Source organism: Taudactylus pleione, unplaced genomic scaffold (genome assembly GCF_031769625.1).
Source record: "Taudactylus pleione unplaced genomic scaffold, aTauple2 ptg000073l, whole genome shotgun sequence".
In the NCBI taxonomy this organism is placed as follows: Eukaryota; Metazoa; Chordata; class Amphibia; order Anura; family Myobatrachidae; genus Taudactylus; species Taudactylus pleione.
In genome coordinates, this window is record NW_028284475.1 from 7,245,377 (window position 1) to 7,264,721 (window position 19,345).

At 46.7% G+C, this 19,345-nt stretch overlaps 1 protein-coding gene across 1 annotated transcript in view; it reads left to right on the forward strand.

Annotated features, from left to right (window-relative positions):
- The first annotated feature begins 10,822 nt into the window (after positions 1 to 10,822).
- The window catches only part of HORMAD1 (HORMA domain containing 1), a 50,461-nt gene continuing 41,938 nt past the window's right edge, over positions 10,823 to 19,345 (forward strand). The window contains exons 1-3 of the mRNA XM_088467734.1: positions 10,823 to 10,909; positions 13,879 to 13,931; positions 16,041 to 16,185. Coding sequence (XP_088323860.1) covers positions 13,899 to 13,931; positions 16,041 to 16,185 — 178 coding nt within the window. The 5' untranslated portion in view covers positions 10,823 to 10,909; positions 13,879 to 13,898. The remainder of the gene's footprint in view (positions 10,910 to 13,878; positions 13,932 to 16,040; positions 16,186 to 19,345) is intronic.

Sequence of the window (19,345 nt, forward strand, 5' to 3'; positions counted from 1 at the left end):
CACAGCTTTGATACATAGGCCCCTTTGTCTTTTCTGGGGCACACTCTGGGCCTCATTCAGACCCGCTCGCAAGCGGTGAGCACTCGCAAGTGGGTCGATGTTGAGGCCCCGCGTGCGCAAGCCCCGGAGCGAGAGAGAAATTTTCTCGCTTCGGGGATCACTACAAAAGGGGCGGCTGTCGATGGTGTTATCGACAGCTTGCACCGTTTTGTAGGCGGGGTGGGGGGGTGGCTGGCCAAACGGAGGCGTTCCCGAAGGAGCCGAAAGCTGACTGGGGCTTGCCGCAGACAAGACCCTACCACAAGGGTCTCGTCGCAAGCCCCGATGGTCGCGATGGTCTTGACCGTCAACCTGGCCGCTCGCTAAAGCTGTGGGTGGTCATCCACAGCTTAGCGAGCGGCCAGGAGGCTGGATTTTAAAAAGGAAGCGGCCGCCCTCATTCAGAGCGAGCGCTCGCATTTTGCGAGCGGCTCTGAATGAGGTCCTTAATTTAATTAAAATATAACTTTTATTATCATACACTTAAAAAACAAGATGACAATTATAATCCAATTAAGGATAGTTATGAAAAAACTATTAATAATATATTTGTGAGTGATCAGGCAAAATTATAACCTGTCCCTTAAATCATATTCAATTAACCTATTATTTGGTATTCCTAGGATCAGGAGTTACAGTACGGCTAAATTATTATGTTGTATTCATTTCTCTATTTCATATAGCTGTGGAATTAATTTACATTTCATTACATAAACCAGTTGGATCAGAAATAAATAACCCAGGTTGTAATCCTCTTATTACCCTAAATTCACTGCACATCTGCGTCCACTATTCAGCCTCAGAATAGAGATCACTTGTTATAAAAAAAAAAAGTTATAGGTCTCTCAGAGGTTCTATCAGCCTATTGTGGGTTAAGTATCCAATTCATGTAACGGTTATTCCTTATTGTTACAGATCAGTGGGCCTGATTCAGAGCCGCTCGTAAGCGGCCGCTCGTTCGTTCTGACCGATGTTCGCACATCTGCGCATGCGTACGGATCGTAATACGCATGCGCGAACCAGTCAGTGCGGCCGAAAATCGTTTGTTCGCTATATAGCGAATGCCTGCTACTTTGAGTGACAGGAGGAGGCGTATGTGGGTGGTAACAGGGGAAGGTGCTTGAAAACGGGGAGTGGAATTCAGAACGCAGGCGTGCTTAAAGGTCAAAACGGGCGTTTTATGGGTGTGCATAATTAAAACAGCAGCGTCATTGACCACGTCACCTGGTTGTTTTATAGTCAGAACTGCTCGCAATATAGTGGTAGGAAAAACCAACCACAAGAATAGCGAGCAGTTCATACTCTGTTCGATGTACTCGATTAATCTAATAAATAGCGGACATGACGTATGGTGCGAGTGGCAAGGGGGCCTATTTTTCAAAATTTCGACCGCAAGTTTTGTTCGCTCGTTCAGACTTAGAGGCGTGAACAGACCGCAAAGAGCAAACGGTTCATTTGAATAGCCACCCCTATTTTTTGAACGAACTACCGCAAATAGCGAGCGGCTCTGAATGAGGTCCAGTCTGCAGTTATGGTCTATCATACCTGAAACATAGTTACCATAAGTGACATTCTAACAAAAAAGGGTGACTTTTACCAATTCATCAGACACAGGTTCATATAGCATTCCAATTACTGCATGTTTCTTATGGTGTATACACACGGTCAGATGTGTCAGATGAACGATTTGAACGATTTTCCCAACGATTTGAACGATTTCTGACTGCATTAAAATGAATGGAATCGTCCAAATCTGACTGCAAACACATCAGATGTCAGATAATCGTTATCTGACAAGCGGGAATCGTTCATCGTTCATCTGACAAACATGTCAGATTTTCCATCAGATTTTCCTTCAGATTTGAACGATTTTTAATATCGTTATTGTACAGACCTGAAGGAAAATCTGACCGTGTGTATGCACCATTAGCATTGCATTTACCACTTCATTCACCATTTATTATACTGAGGATATTAACGTGTCTCCTTCACAATGTAAAGGTGCATACACACGTAACACTCTCCCCATGATGTAACTCCTCAGACAGGTATTTCAGCCGGCGCTGTCATCCCACTCTCACCGGTACTACAGCCCTGCACTGTGTTCTCACAACAGGGGGGTGCCGGAGTCTGCAGGGAAAGTAGAAACCGGCTTTCTATTTTCTCCACCTATATTTCTACTCCGTACCCAGGGGGTCTCACTTTCCCTCATTTCTGTTCAATATCCAAGGGTAAACAGATATAGGGGTGAGAGGTCTTCCTCCAATAGGACAGAGTAATCTGTTATACATTGATACTATCTCTATACTCTTGCCAGGTAATTATAAGTGTATGTATAATAGCACAATATAAACTACACAGGTTATTCACCTGTTTAAGTTCTACTATGCATATATTGCATTATTGGTAGATAAACTTTTTCCGTTTTTAATATATTTACACATCTGCATATGTGTTAATTGTGTGTACTACAAAAGATATAGAATAACCTGCAATAGAGATACTCCATTTGAGAGGGTCCCACTGCCTACACAATGTATGATTGGCAAAATTGTGATCTTTTTCATATATACCTGTGTACTGATATGTATTACTGAATCTCTAAATAGAATTGGTGGAGATTATACCAAGAGGAAAATTATCCAATCTGTTTTAAACTACAGGTCAACATGGGTTAATTAATTGAGTTGTGATGAAATGCAGCATATCAACCTATCCCAAGCTGAACATGTGACATTGAGACAGATAGTGTACTCTATAAAAAATGTATTCCTGTCCTGATAATAGGGAGATCACGAGTTCTATATTTGGGTTATTGGTTATTAATATTTCACTCTTTTTTGCTTTATTATATCCTGTGCAATAAAGTAAGATTATATAAACTGCTTAAAGGCCAACAGGTATACACACAAAACAGAGATTTTTATTTATTATAGAAGAGACAATAACGGTAGATTGTCTCTATTTAGAAGAATACTGCAGCAATATATTTGTCTGAAGTTGACTGTGGAAATATTTTTGTTTTGTATTATTGTATGTTCTTTGTCTGTATTATGGAGTCCATATAATGTATTCATTTTTGTAAATATTTATTAAAAGTTATGTTTTAGACAATTTTCTGTCAATAATGAGGGCACCTGAAAGGGAAACTCTTTGCTTTGGAATCACTCTTGTGTGATTCTACACCCAATATATCTGACTGCAAACACATCAGATGTCAGTATCGTTATCTGACAAGCGGGAATCGTTCATCTGACAAGCATCAGATTTTCCTTCAGATTTGAACGATTTTTAAAATCGTTATTGTACAGACCTGAAGGAAAATCTGACCGTGTGTATGCACCATTAGCATTGCATTTACCACTTCATTCACCATTTATTATACTGAGGATATTAACGTGTCTCCTTCACAATGTAAAGGTGCATACACACGTAACGATTTTGTAACAAACTATTTTCTGTCAGATTTTCTGTCAAACTTTCCTTTGAAAAAGTGAACGATTTTTTGAAGTGTAATGAACGATGAACGAATAATGTTCCTTTCCGTAATGAAAATTGTCATGTTGGACAGTCTGAAATGGACGATGAACGATAGCTACAAACGGGAGCGCACTTGAACGATTATCGTTATAACTCATAGACTGAACGATTTTTTTGAACGATTTAATGATAACGACGTCGTTAACTACAAATCGTTCAAAAAATCGTTACGTGTGTATGCACCTTTACTCAAATACTGTGCATGTGTGCGAAGCACGTGAAACACTTATACCTTCTAATTCTCATCCCTTTATTTTAAATGCACATAGGTTAGCAAATTCGTGTGCAGTAGTGTCAGTTTCTAAATGAAACAACAAATGCCGTACATATACTTATCATTGCAACTCTCCAGAGACCCCCTTATTACCGTCAGCATACGATAAAATTACTTATTAGGATAAGATAGTTTTTACCATGCTTCAATGATAGTGGAGCTTAGTGCGCGGTGTGTCAGCGGTCCATTAACTGCACGAGTGGAAGCTGCGGGTGAGGAGAAAAACCTCCGCTGCTTACGTCTCTTAGATCCACGAGACAGGCATCGGAACGGAAGTGACGTACGTTTCGCTCGGGGAGCTTGTTCACAGAGCCTAATATAATACTCACAAGTCATATTCTACCTCTCTTCGCATTATACCATACTTGTTTGCTACCACCCGCCACAGGACCCCAAACACTCTAATACTAACACTCTAATTGTGCAGTCTCTGCAACACGCACTAGCACTCGGAGAGAGGTTGAATCAGTATCCCGACAGCGGCAGCCCGACAGAGGAGGAATCCCGATCGTCTATAAAGGTAAGTATAACTAACCTAATTCCACCCCCCTAACCCTCCATTAGGGTGCCTAACCCTAACCTCCCCCTGGGGGTGCCTAACCGTAGCCCTCCATTCCCCTAGCCTAACCATAACCACTCGGTGGGGTGCCTAACCCTAAGTCCCCCCCGGAAGCCCTGAACCTAGCCCTCCCACCCCCACCCCCGCGGCTGTCCGCACCTGGCTTACCTTCGATCGGGATGCGTAGGTAAAATGACAGGCGCTGAGATTTCAACGCCTGTCATTTAACCCTTGCCGGGATTAGACAGTCGGGAAGCCGGCTGTCGGGATTCCCTCCGTCGGCTTCCCGAGACAGGTATTGCTCACAATTCGACCCAGGACCTCATGTGCCATCCCGCTTTCTTCAGTGCACAATCAAACACAAGCATTCATCCACAGTCATTTAAATGCATTCGACAGGGTCAGAATAGATATCTATAACTGCATGTGGGACATCCAGTTTCCTTAGCTTAGTATATGTATTCGCCAAAATCCAAAGTTGTGCTGAGTATATAATGTGGATATTGCAACAGAATATTTCCACAATAAACAACATTTTTCTCTGGGGTTCCCTCTGATGAAACCGGAAACTCTGGCGAAACGCGTCACAGTGGAAATACACTGTATGCTGATCACCAACTTTGGACTTCTTGTTGTAATACTAGTTTTTCTGCTGCATGATCATAATAGTAGAGACATGAATGAGTCCTAAGTTAGCAATATGTCCTGCAACATATCCAACAGTAGTAAAGCCATAGTGATAATGCCAAGCAATATTCCCATCAGTAACAACAAATCATAAAATATGCACAATGTTGGTAGCAATGCCCAGAAATATATCCCCACTTGTAGTAATATGACAGTAACATGTATAGCACTCCTAGCAATAGTTATAAATAATGTAAGTCTATTAATTGTAATATACCAGTGTTATACAGAAGTAATGGCCAGTAGCATACCCATCAGTAGTAATAGGCACAGCACATGGGGAAGCTATCACTGGTGGGACCCGGTGTTTCTTATGAATTTTCCCTCATCAGAGCTACTACTGGTGTGGGACCTTGCTGAATAGGTCGTTTTTGCCTGGGATAGGGCTGTTCCACTTAATAAATAGAACTTGGGGCAATTCACACAGCTGGATGATGGCGCATGGATAGTGAAAGTACTAAGTTTGACTACAGTACCTTTTTATTGTCTGAATTTCATGATCTGGTGATCAATTCACAATGGCCTTCCAAGTTCACCTTTCCTGAGCGTTATGTAGAAAACGTATCTACTTCCTCTGTGACTTTATATATATAGGTGGCCTGAAGCAAGTAACACTATTCACCAGGTATTTCCTCAGTCGTCCTGTAAGGAAAATCATCCAGCATGAAAAAAAAAATACAAACGCTGCACTTAGGTATGTTCTAATCATGTGCGTACAGGTAAATTAGTTTGGAAAAATTGGTGCTAGGGATGGCCATTGACCATCTTTGATTCAAAATCATCGATGGTTTATGGCCGATGTCAAATAGTTTTAACATCGATGACAGAGAGCCAATGGTTCCTTGCCATCGATGTACGAGTAGCAGCCACTAATTTTTTTATTTTCTGGACGGAACAGAGCTTAGCCCTGCCCCCGCTATGCCCCGACCCTTTTTTAATTGGCCCGCATGACCTCATTTCCAACAGTAGCGGTGGCCATCGAGGGGTGCAAACCATCAATCGTTCACCATCGATGGTTTATGTGCCATCGATGGCAATCATCATTTTACAACCCCTCCAATGGCCATCCCTAGGCGGTTCAATGTATTGCCGGATTTCTCTCCGACAGGGCTGCCCCGCTGAATGTAATGGGCTGACACCCACATGTTAAATACCATCTGCATTGAAAACTATGGGGACGGCTGCTGAGAGGGCTGACAGCCGAGAACAGGAGATACTGTAGCTTTCTACATTGATATATTTCAAGGATTTTAAATTGGGTTGGGTATATGTTGGCAGTCGCAATGTCAACATGGTCATAATGTTGACATTGTCCATCTCAGCATTCATCATGTAGACAGTGATGAAATGTCAACATGCTAGAACAGTGTTGGCTAACCTTGACACTCCAGCTGTTGTGGAACTATATATCCCAGCATGCCCTGCCACAGTAGCATGCCCTAATAGCAAAACTGTAGCAGTTCATGCTGGGTTATGTAGTTCCATAACAGCTGGAGTGTCAAGGTTAGCCAACATTGTGCTAGAATGTCGACATATCATTCCTAGTGGTCCAGTGGTGACTTACCTGCTCCGAGCGACTGCAGCCTAACCCTAACCTCACCCCTGCAGCCTAACCTCCTCCCCTCCCCCTGTAGCCTAACCCTAACCTGCCCCCTAACCTCTTCCCTGGCAGCCAAACCTCCCCCCGGCAGCCTGACTTAAACCTCCACCCCACAGCCTGGCCTATCCCTAATCTCCCCTTCTGTAGCCTAAAGCCAGCTACACATCAGAACGATGTGCACAGGCCGATCCGACCAGGCAATAGGACCCTGCATACACACTTGCACTATGCAGGGGGCAAACAGTGCAAAGTAGGGTGCCATGCTGCATCTGGCAGCCTGGCATTGTACATGCAGCACAGCCAACTAGAATATACTGCATGCGTCCACGGGAACGCACAAACGACATGCACGATTTGCACAAAATTAGAAATCGGGACAATATAATTTAAAGTGTGTACCTAGAACCACCCTAATGCTGGCGATGCACCGTGTAGTGCGACTGCCGATCCGTCAGCAGACGGATCGCGCTGTCACTGCCGGCATTCGTGCGGCCCCCGCAGACCGCACAATATACCGGCTCCCCCCTCCACCATTTGAATGGGATCGTACATCGCATCCCAAGTCAGATGGTTTTGCAGGAAGACCTGGGGATGCGAAGCACGACCCCGCAGCACGATATCAGGTACGATATCGTGCCCATACACGGCACGATATAGCACCTATATCGTGCCGATCAGTCGGATCGGCACGTATATCGTGCCGTGTATGGCCACCTTAACCTCCCCCGAGCCTGACCCCAACCTCCCCCCCTGCAGCCTAACCCTAATGTCTGACTACATTCCTACTAAATTCTGACCTTAAACATGTGGAAACGGCTATATCCGCATACATCAATAGTTCCCCTAATCAGATATAGACTAGCATCTCACACACATATAATGATACAGACACTTGAACTATTAATGAAACACGGCCATTGCTTATCTGGATTACCTATCAATGTTTTGCTATCACTGATGGTTGTGCTCAACTGCTCATGAATACCGGATGCATGGGCCTCTGCTTTTACTTGCTGGTACTTGTAGGGTTGGCTGTATTTCCCCTTCGCGCTAGGGACCTGGAAGTGACGTGAGGGCGGAAGTGCAGTTCCTGCCCATGACAGCCAGCTACAGAAGTACTTTGTCCCCACTTACACAAGTTTGTTGTCCGCTCGCCACGCTTCGGGCACGGTGGCTCGCTACATGGTTATATTCCCCCTCTATGCCCACTTGGATGGCAGGGAATGACGCTGGACACTGTCTGATGATGTCAGGGTCCTCTCGGTGAAGGGGATTTAGACACTACTGTACTTGTAGTGTCAAAATAATGGACAGTGAGTGATAAAGCTGCCTGATTTAGGTGAACAAATAGGTCACACACAGACATTCTGCTTCAGCTGATGGGCTATGTACTATAACCAGCAGCCTATAACACGCTATAGTCACCAGCAGCCCTGCTATAACATGCTATAATCACCAGCAGCCCTGCTATAACACGCTATAATCACCGGCAGCCCTGCTATAACACGCTATAATCACCGGCAGCCCTGCTATAACAACTATAATCAACAGCAGCCCTGCTATTACACGCTATAATCACCAGCAGCCATATAACACGCTATAATCACCAACAGCCCTGCTATAACACTATAATCACCAGCCGCCCTGCTATAACACGCTATAATCACCAGCAGCCCTGCTATAACACTATAATCACCAGCAGTCCTACTATAACACACTATAATCACCAGCCGCCCTGCTATAACACACTATAATCACCAGCAGCCCTGCTATAACACACTATAATCACCAGCAGCCCTGCTATAACACACTATAATCACCAGCAGTCCTACTATAACACACTATAATCACCAGCCGCCCTGCTATAACACACTATAATCACCAGCAGCCCTGCTATAACACGCTATAATCACCAGCAGCCCTGCTATAACACGCTATAATCACCAGCAGCCCTGCTATAACACGCTATAATCACCAGCAGCCCTGCTATAACACACTATAATCACCAGCAGTCCTGCTATTACACACTATAATCACCAGCAGTCCTACTATAACACACTATAATCACCGGCAGCCCTGCTATAACACACTATAATCACCAGCCGCCCTGCTATAACACGCTATAATCACCAGCAGCCCTGCTATAACACGCTATAATCACCAGCAGCCCTGCTATAACACGCTATAATCACCAGCAGCCCTGCTATAACACGCTATAATCACCAGCAGCCCTGCTATAACACGCTATAATCACCGGCAGCCCTGCTATAACACGCTATAATCACCGGCAGCCCTGCTATAACACACTATAATCACCGGCAGCCCTGCTATAACACGCTATAATCACCAGCAGCCCTGCTATAACACACTATAATCACCAGCAGCCCACACACTATAATCACCGGCAGCCCTGCTATAACACACTATAATCACCAGCCGCCCTGCTATAACACGCTATAATCACCAGCAGCCCTGCTATAACACACTATAATCACCAGCAGCCCTGCTATAACACGCTATAATCACCAGCAGCCCTGCTATAACACGCTATAATCACCAGCAGCCCTGCTATAACACACTATAATCACCGGCAGCCCTGCTATAACACACTATAATCACCAGCAGCCCTGCTATAACACACTATAATCACCAGCAGCCCTGCTATAACACGCTATAATCACCAGCAGCCCTGCTATAACACACTATAATCACCAGCAGCCCTGCTATAACACGCTATAATCACCAGCAGCCCTGCTATAACACGCTATAATCACCAGCAGCCCTGCTATAACACGCTATAATCACCGGCAGCCCTGCTATAACACACTATAATCACCGGCAGCCCTGCTATAACACACTATAATCACCGGCAGCCCTGCTATAACACGCTATAATCACCAGCAGCCCTGCTATAACACGCTATAATCACCAGCAGCCCTGCTATAACACGCTATAATCACCAGCAGCCCTGCTATAACACACTATAATCACCAGCAGCCCTGCTATAACACGCTATAATCACCAGCAGCCCTGCTATAACACGCTATAATCACCAGCAGCCCTGCTATAACACACTATAATAACCAGCAGCCCTGCTATAACACGCTATAATCACCAGCAGTCCTGCTATAACACGCTATAATAACCAGGCAGCCCTGCTATAACACGCTATAATCACCAGCAGCCCTGCTATAACACGCTATAATCACCAGCAGCCCTGCTATAACACACTATAATCACCAGCCGCCCTGCTATAACACACTATAATCACCAGCAGCCCTGCTATAACACGCTATAATCACCAGCAGCCCTGCTATAACACACTATAATAACCAGGCAGCCCTGCTATAACACACTATAATAACCAGGCAGCCCTGCTATAACACACTATAATCACCAGCAGCCCTGCTATAACACGCTATAATCACCAGCAGCCCTGCTATAACACGCTATAATCACCAGCAGCCCTGCTATAACACGCTATAATCACCAGCAGCCCTGCTATAACACACTATAATAACCAGCAGCCCTGCTATAACACGCTATAATCACCAGCAGCCCTGCTATAACACACTATAATAACCAGCAGCCCTGCTATAACACGCTATAATCACCGGCAGCCCTGCTATAACACGCTATAATCACCAGCAGCCCTGCTATAACACACTATAATAACCAGGCAGCCCTGCTATAACACACTATAATAACCAGGCAGCCCTGCTATAACACACTATAATAACCAGGCAGCCCTGCTATAACACACTATAATAACCAGGCAGCCCTGCTATAACACACTATAATAACCAGGCAGCCCTGCTATAACACACTATAATAACCAGGCAGCCCTGCTATAACACACTATAATAACCAGGCAGCCCTGCTATAACACACTATAATAACCAGGCCAGCACTAGTATAGAGACAGCGACTGACTGAGCCCCCGCCCGGCCCGTATGTCTGTGTAGGGGCAGTTTTCCCGCCCTGTGCGGAGCGCGTTCCGCGCGACATCATCAGTCACGTGGTGAGCGAGGCCGTGACGTTGTCTCTGAGCTGAGCCCGGCGGTGCTAGAACTGACTGCTCGGAGCAATACTCCCGCCCGGCCTGGGCTACATGCGGCTGCGTCACTAATCACGTGGGGGTATAGCGCGCGAGATGCGCTCAGTGAGGACTCGAAGACACCCGGGCGGCCATTAATATTATAGTGTAAATGTAGGTAGCTGCAGGCACCACGTCACCCCTGTGAGGGAAGTCACTGTCAGCCGCCTGAGCTGTGATCATACTTGGGTCTAAATTTACTAACGTGAGAGTTTTTAGAAGTGAGTTTTACAAGTGATGTTGCTCATAGCAACCAATCAGATTCCATTTAACTAGCACCTTCTAGATTCAAGATAATAGCTAGAATCTGATTGGTTGCTATGGGCAACATCACTTTTAAAACTCACTTCTAAAAACTCACTTTAGTAAATTTACCCCCTAGTTGTCACCAGTGAGTGTAATAAGGTGATGAGGGCAGTAGTCATTCTTTCCGAACGATGTGACTCTGTGTCAGGAATATACATAGGGGGAAATTCAATTCAGCGCGATATTGAATAGCGACAGGAGGAAGCTCCCGAACCTATTCAATACACTGCGCTGTTTGGGCGGGCTAAGGATGTCTTCTCGCACCCCCCTGGGGACGCGTGGAGAAGTCCCACCAAAGTGCCAGGCGCTCAGCTGTTTTTCTGCATAGCGCGGCGCTAACAGCCGCGCGCCCAGGACTTTGGTCAGAGAATGCTGGTTACCACGCCTTAACACCCTTGTTATGGCGCGAGAACCGGCATTCTCTGACCACCCAGCGCACTGAATTTAATTCCCCCCATAGAATGCTATGAATAATGCAGACCCTCCAACATAACCAGTTCCATCAGGTACACAGTGCTCTGCACCTGGATTTGCCTCCAAATGTATGATTGCAGCCAGGGCTGGCTACAGGGGTCGGAGCACCCTGTGCCGGCCGCCCTCCAGAGCGCCCTATCTATTTACCATAGGCTATGCCCCCTACGTGACGTTATTAGGAAGCGTGTCCACCTCCAAATAACGTCAGGCTCACTAGTTGGGCTTCCCCCAGCCCTCTCCCGTCACTGAGCATCCATTCAGAGTCTCCGGGGTCCGGCACAGCTGCGGCGCTGGGGGTCCCCAAACTCCCGATTTAACCACCCGCGGGCCATTTTGTTTGGCCCATGGGTGGAACAGCGGGACAGTAATGTTCCGCTGAAATCGGGATGTTGGGGAGGGGTGCACTCTCTATGGGTGGTGCCCCTGTGCGTCCGCTCAGGTCGAACACCCCTAGAGCCGGCTCTGATTGCAGCCACCTGTGGTGAAACACCTGTCTCATCAGTTAACAAGCTCAACACAGGTGGCTGCAATTATGCATAAATGGGAAGTCCAGAAGCAGAGCATTCTGTACCGGATGGAAAGGGTTATGTTGGAGGGTTGGGATAATGCGTGTTATAGTAGTGCTCTTACGGTATACAGACGTGCCAAGTACAGGATATGGTAACTCCTGATAAATTTGTTAACAAAACTCAGTGCTTTTAATGATATACAGGAGGGTGCGAGCTGAAATGTGCAAAAAGTGACCCGTTTGGGCTCCCAAACGGCACTTCGCAATCGCGCTCAGCACTTTGGTAGGGTGTAGCTGTTTTACGCAGCTAAACCCGAGCTCAATTGAATCTTGCCCTTTGATCTCACTTTAGATGTAAGATTGGGCACCAGAAAACAATTGAATTCCGCCCTCAGTCAACGAAAGACCTAAGATCTTAGTCATGTAGCTAAATATATCACGTTGACTGTAACTGAATATGAAGAGCCCATGAAGTATGATTATGTGTATATATATAGCGTTCCCGCTAGGCTGTTTTAGCGGGGCGCGGCGCCCTGCCCTCTTTCTGGAAGGCAAAAAGCGCCCTGCCCTCCAGAAGGAGGGCAAAAAGCGCCCTGCCCTAACAGCCTGCGGGAGCCGTCTTTACCCGCGGGTCGCAGTGTCCCGCGGGTGACGAAATGTGCGGTGACCCGGTCACCGCCGGAGAATAGACGCCGGGCGCATGCGCCCTATTCTCACTGTCTGCAGGGCTTGGGGGCTGCCCGGCGTGTCCGTAAGTGCCGGGCACGCCCCCAAGAGTGATGAAAAGGGGACGTGTCTTATAGACACGCCCCCTTCTCGGTCGCGCTCGCGCCTTCGGCGCACGCACGAATGTGCCCTCTCTAGCTCCGGCGCCCTGCCTCGCGCCGGAGCTAGAGTGAACACTATATATATACACACACACACACATATATCCAAGTAAATACCTCACCGCAACCGCGCCACCTCCTCCCTTCCCTGAGCCCTCCTGTCTCGTTGTACCTGAGGCCGATTACACACTAGATGATGTCTAGTGTGTACCGACCTCGTTAACTAAGGGATCCGGCGAAGTGCTTACACAATTGCCGATGCCGGGACTCACGGTGCGATGGCGTGGCCCCCACTAACGATATCGCCCGTCACGCATCTTCAGCGACATAACGGGTACACACTGCCTGATGTGGATGATGTGTAGTGCCTAAACCAAACCGTAACCTAGCCCTCACTCTATAGTGCCTACCCATACCCCAAGTGCCTAAAACTAACTTCCCTTCCCCTAGTGTCTAACCCTAACAGTCCCCTCTGACAGCCTGATCCTCCCCAAGTGCCTGACCCCTAACATTAAAAATGTTGGGGGGGAGGGGGGAGTGTCGACCATTGATGTTTCGACCTTTTGCACTGTCGACCATTTCTCAATCGACCTTTTGTACCCATTGACCTTTTGACCCTGTCGACCTATTGCCTGTTGACCATTTGGTGTCAAACTATACATTGTCGACCTTTTTGCTGCCTTTTTACCATGTGGGAGGTGAGGGAATGCGCCGTGCACTTTAGGTTCACAGTATGATGACCTCATTTAGATCAGATCAGGCTCCGATTTTATTATAAAAATATTTATATACTGTAGATACATAATTAGTCCAGATGATTTTGCAGTACCATATTCATGTATATCTCTTCCCATTTTTTTACTTTTCATTGTGAGTATTTGAAGGTGTTGAAAGAATAAAAATATTATTTTTGTGGATCTCTTCATTGTCAGATTATGACACTACTGCTGTTCTATTTTAAATTTCAGATTGAGAACACCAGTTCAAAATGGCCACAGCTCAGATGCAACGAAGTGCTGTGGTATGTTACATCGTCCGCATAGATGATTAGATGGTTCATTTTCTGATTGCAGAACACGTGGATGCTCTGGGTTCTTAGTTGTGCGGGGAGGGGGTACTACTGGCTGGGCAGGGGCGCAACTAGGGTGGGGCTAAGGGGGCACGTAACCCGGGTGCTGGACTTGAGGGGGTGCCGGGGAGAGGCTAGGTTGCTGCTCTTGTGGGTTTCGAGCCACATCCCGGCCTTGAGAGGCACAGAGACACCGTCAGTCTAATGTGGTGCCGGTTACAAGCCAATCAGTGCTCGCGGACCAGCAGCCAATCAGCAGAGGCTGCCAGTCTGTGAGCTCCAATTGGTTCGCGAGCCGCGCCACATTACAATGACGGCAGTACTGATAGTTCCCCAGCGTGTGGCAGCCCTGTCCCGCGCCACCCCGAGCTCACCCACCACACGGCCCTGGCAGATAAGGGGCCTTACTGTGGCTTATTGTAAAAGGGGCCTTACTGTGGTATAATGTATATGGGTCATTACTGTGTCACAAAACCACACACCCTTTTCGTCCTTTATGTTGTATTTTTTTGGGGGGGCGCCAAATTATGGCCTTGCCCTGGGTGACAAAAATCCTAGTTTCGGCCCTGGTCTGGGCCTGTAGCACATGGGTCAGGGAGAGAGAGGAGACTGCTGCTGCTCAGTGGTGTGACAAGTCCTCCTTGATTTGAACATTCCCCCCCGCTCCCAGTACCTGGGCCGGTTACTGCTCTTGATGACCCTTGCTGTGCGCTAATGTTGATCTCCCCCCGCTTGTACATACTTACCAACAGTTGCTTTGAGAGTTGTCTACAGTGTTTCCACTTTCAAATTCCATATTTCCTGTTCAGAATCTCAAGTTTCCGTTATATTTTGCACTTGAATGTTGTGGTACATACATAGTGGACTATTTGTGGCAGGTGGATCCCATAAATAATGATTTCTTATCACATTTAGTGGAGATAATAATTTTTTGTTCCCTGTATAATTTTTTTTGTTTAATGGAGAAAAATGAATTTCTAAGCGATGTGCTGCCACGATGCTCTGCTGCACAGCCATGTATGGTACTGCCAATCCGGCAAGTTTTCATCCGCACCTCTTTGGGCTGCAAGGGAAAACTTGTGATGTGGCTGAATACGAAATTCCAGAATGGCACATTGCATCTACCTCGCTGAATTTAATTTTCTCCTTTTAAGGGTCAATTCGATTAGATGGAAGGGGGGTGAGTTGCCGTTGTAACTAGGGAGGCCAATCCCGGGATCGGCGGGATTCCAGGATTTTGACCTAAAGATGGCCGGGATTGAATCCCGGGATTGAAAGCTTCCAATAAATGTTTTTGTTTTTTTTTATGCCGGACAGCGCTGAACACCTCCAACAGAGTGCTCAGACGCTGGCCGGCTCCCGCTTCCCCCGGCTATGTGCACTTAACAGCGAGACGTGAGGACAAAGGTCACGCTGCGCAGTCCTGTGCCAGCTGTACCACCCACCCCTGCGGCATACCGCCGAAAGCTGGTACGTCACTGTGGGGGCTAGGCTGGGGATTGAATAAAATTCAATTCTAGGCTGGGGATTGAATATTTGCCTCCCAAGTTGTCCTGCAACACGCCTCCCTCCTGCCCGATTTTTTTACCCGGACATGTGGATTTTTGTACGGACCATTGACGGCAGGGCTAAGCTCCGTGCCCTCGGAAATGAAGAAAAACCATTGATTCCTTGTCAGCCATCGATGGCAGAAAACTTTTGGATTTATGCTATCGATGGTGAAACGATTAGCCATCCATGGTATTTAACTATCGATGGTCGATAACCATCCCTAAACATAAGACCATTATCCAGTCTTCAGTAGACCACTGGCAGTGCTTAATGGTCCAGACAAGCCTTTTTTTTAATGCTGCAGAAAGAGTCCTGAAAAATGATTTATTTATTTTTTACATTATTTTTTACTTTTTGCAAACCTAAACTTTTTTTTGAACCTCCAGCAGTTTGCCACTTACCTTTGTACCATTTCAGGTTAATCACTTGACTTTAATTGGAAAAAAAAGAGGTGTTCTAAAACTTTTGAACATAGCGTAGCAATAATGTTCATTTTCTCTTATACTGTAGAGTGCAGTGACGCTACCGAACACCGTAGCTACAGAACAGCAGTCCTTGGTTCTAGTGAAGAGGCTGCTTGCTGTCTCTGTGTCCTGTATCACTTACCTGAGAGGCTTGTTTCCCGAATATGCATATGGGACAAGATATCTGGAAGGTAAGTTCGAACATTTTTTCAACAATGTGCATTCTCTTAAGCTGCATTACCACCTAAGTGCAGGGTATTTAAGTTTGCCACTGTAAAATGGGTACAGAGGGTGTTTGTGAGTGGGCAGACCAATCAGAAGAAACAAGGGTGGTGATTCAATTAATTTGCGGGAATTTAACTCCCGTGCTAAATGCCCGGGAGCTATTCAATACCCGCAACGGCCTCTGATTACCGCTATAACGCCCGGTGCTAGCTGTGTTCAGCTGCAGCTCTCAGGCTTAGCGCCAGGTGCCATGCAGCTGTCAGGTCACGACTAGCCTCAAAAGCCCCACAGAATGCGATAATTCAGCCTCGGGGCTAGTTGCAGGAAGTAATTGTATAGTTCCCGGCACTTAGCTCGGTAGCTAAATTCGCCCCCTATGTCTGTGTTGCGGCTTCTGGTCAAGTCTACTAATCACACTCTGGAGGTGATTCAATTGTTTTTTTACGTTGTGGTAAATAATGGGCGTCCACTGTTACTATAATTGTTTTTAGCGCTCATTAATTATCGTGCTCGTCGCGGCCAATTAGACCGGGTTTAGCTGTGTAAAACGGCTAAACCGGTTTGCAGTCACACATTTCTGCTCGCCTTCCTCATGAGGGGGCGAGCAGAAATGCCTTCACCAGCGGCTGTTCGCGCCCTGACGGAGCAGCAATTGAATTGCTCCATTGAGCACTACAAGCTGCTGGCAAAAACAATGGAATCGCCAGCTCCCAGTCCACATTAACATGCAGCCCTGGGTCTGTGAGACAGAAGTCGCTAGGGAGAAGTGGGAGCTGCAGAATAATGCATCATCTCCCCTGGTACCACAGTAACGCAAAGCCGCTAGGTCCCATAAATTTGAAGTAGTCTGTGAAAGTCCACCGGGGGGTGGATGCATGACTGATAATTCATTGCATGTAGATGCAGTGAATCTGCATGCTACGATTTGCCAGGCCCGGATTTTTTTGAATACTCTCCTTGGAGAAAAGCAGAAGTCCTCCGGCATCATGGCGGAAAATCGGCCGCAATCGTCTAACTCAAGGTAAGCCCCCAGAAAAGATTTGCTTAGTAAATTATTTTACCGTTAGCTAGGTTTTTATTCTTCCTAAATGTCTTATTATTGTGTATATACTCTAATACTGCAGATCCCCCCCGCCTCTCAAACTCTCCAAAGAGAACGAGACTTCTGAGCCAATAGACGAGCCTACAAAGAAACAATGGTTTGTGCAACCTTCCAAAGGGATAAACTGTGACCTTTAGTGCACAGTGAGAAAAAAAACAGCCAACTTCTCAGATGCCGAAGGATGAAATCTGCATTAGGAAACACAGCTAAAGAGGATCTTCGATCTTTCGTATAAATATATATTGCCTGTTCATTCTGTAAAAAAAAACTGCAGCACTATTAATGCATGTTGTGAAGAATATTGTGCTTGTGTACAGTCTTGTAATTCTGCTTTATTCTGACTTTGTTTTGTGCATTTGCTGTGCAATAAAAAGACTTAAAAATCATCAGATGTAAAAGATGCCATTTCCACACAAGTCTGAATATAGAGGGAGAAGATTCAGAAGATAAACTAGAGCACAGGTTCTCAAACTCGGTCCTCAGGACCAGGGCCGTAGGGAGGGTGGTGCGGCCGGTGCCTCCGCACAGGGCGGAATCCTCCAGCGGCACCGGCCACACTCTTCTCTGCGCCGGAGGTCTGCAGGGAGAGACCTCCGGCAGTGGAGCGCGCCGCATAGTGAATGTCGGCGCAGGATCCCGCCCTCCCTCCTCCCCTCGGAAGGAAAGGTAAGCGCTCAGGGGGGAGGAGGGGGGCGGAGAGGGAGTGAGAGGGGCGGCAGTGCTGCACAGGGCGCACTGCCATCCAGCTACGGTGCTGCTCCGGACCCCACACAGTTTATGTTTTCCAGGTCTCTTCACAGAATCGCAGGTGAAACAATCGGCTCCGCCTGTGGATCTTTTAAAATGTGTCAGTGAGTAATGACTACACCTGTGCACCTACTGGGTGACCTGGAAAACGTGACCTGTGTGGGGTCCTGAGGACCGAGTTTGAGAACCACTGAACTAGAGCAATGGCAACATAAGCAGAGAATGCATCCACCTCAGCTGCAGAAGTGTGTAAAACATCAGAATTGGAACGGAACCCTTAAATCACGCAGTTTAGATTGCAGCCCCATGTTGATGCGTACTAAAATACACATCGCCTGTACATTGCGCTATAATGATGTGATTTGCCATCACTCCTAATTGAATTGACCCTCAGAAATCTTTAAGATGCTTCCAATGAGGATAGTATTCTTTGGCATCTGTCAGTGTTTGCTCGGCCAATTATCAAGGTAATGCAGAACAGTTACAATCTGTCCCAGCTTCTAGGCACAAATGCAGAAATGAACTCCAAGAAGTGACAGGAAATTGCAGAGCTCACGCGGACACATTTAGCAATGTGATAACATTTGTCAAACTTGAAACCTATAAATCTGAAACTGAGGAACTAGCAGAAAGAGTCTGAATGCTGATTCAATGTTAAATTTTGCCAGTAAGGGACCTTAATGACCAGCTCCAGCGATCTGCAGGGTCTGGTACTGCACCTGTTTTGTGGGCTAATTCAGCAGAGGATGGAATAGCAAAGCTGCACGCAAGCAGCATGGTTATTCCGTCCTTGCAAATATGCAAATGCAGCAGGAGGTGCATGACACCCTGTGGTGCATTTGTGATCCCAGCACTGCAACTAACATCGCAGGCTGGAATAACCTGGAGGACAGTGCCGGCCAGCTGTGTAAGCCTCAGCTTATGCAGGCTGGCTGTCTTGCAAGGCCAGGAAACCGCGTCCGTGGCTGCGTCTCCTGGCTTTGGCGATCCCGGAAAACGGGGCCGTCGCAGTCCCTTTTCCAGGAACGCCGGCCACCCCTGCACCAACCCTTAAATGCCTCTGCCTGTCAATCAGGCAGGACCCGTTTTGCACACGGGCAGGTTCCCGATAATCGTGAATCTGCGTTTAGCATGAGCCCCTTAGTTACTTAATTTACTACTTAGTTTATTGATTTTTATTTACACTTCTCTTTTTTCTGCGGTGGCATTGGCTTCAAAATACGCAGCATACAATGCAACATGGAGCAAACTGAGGAGGTGCCACCTTCCTGCTCCCA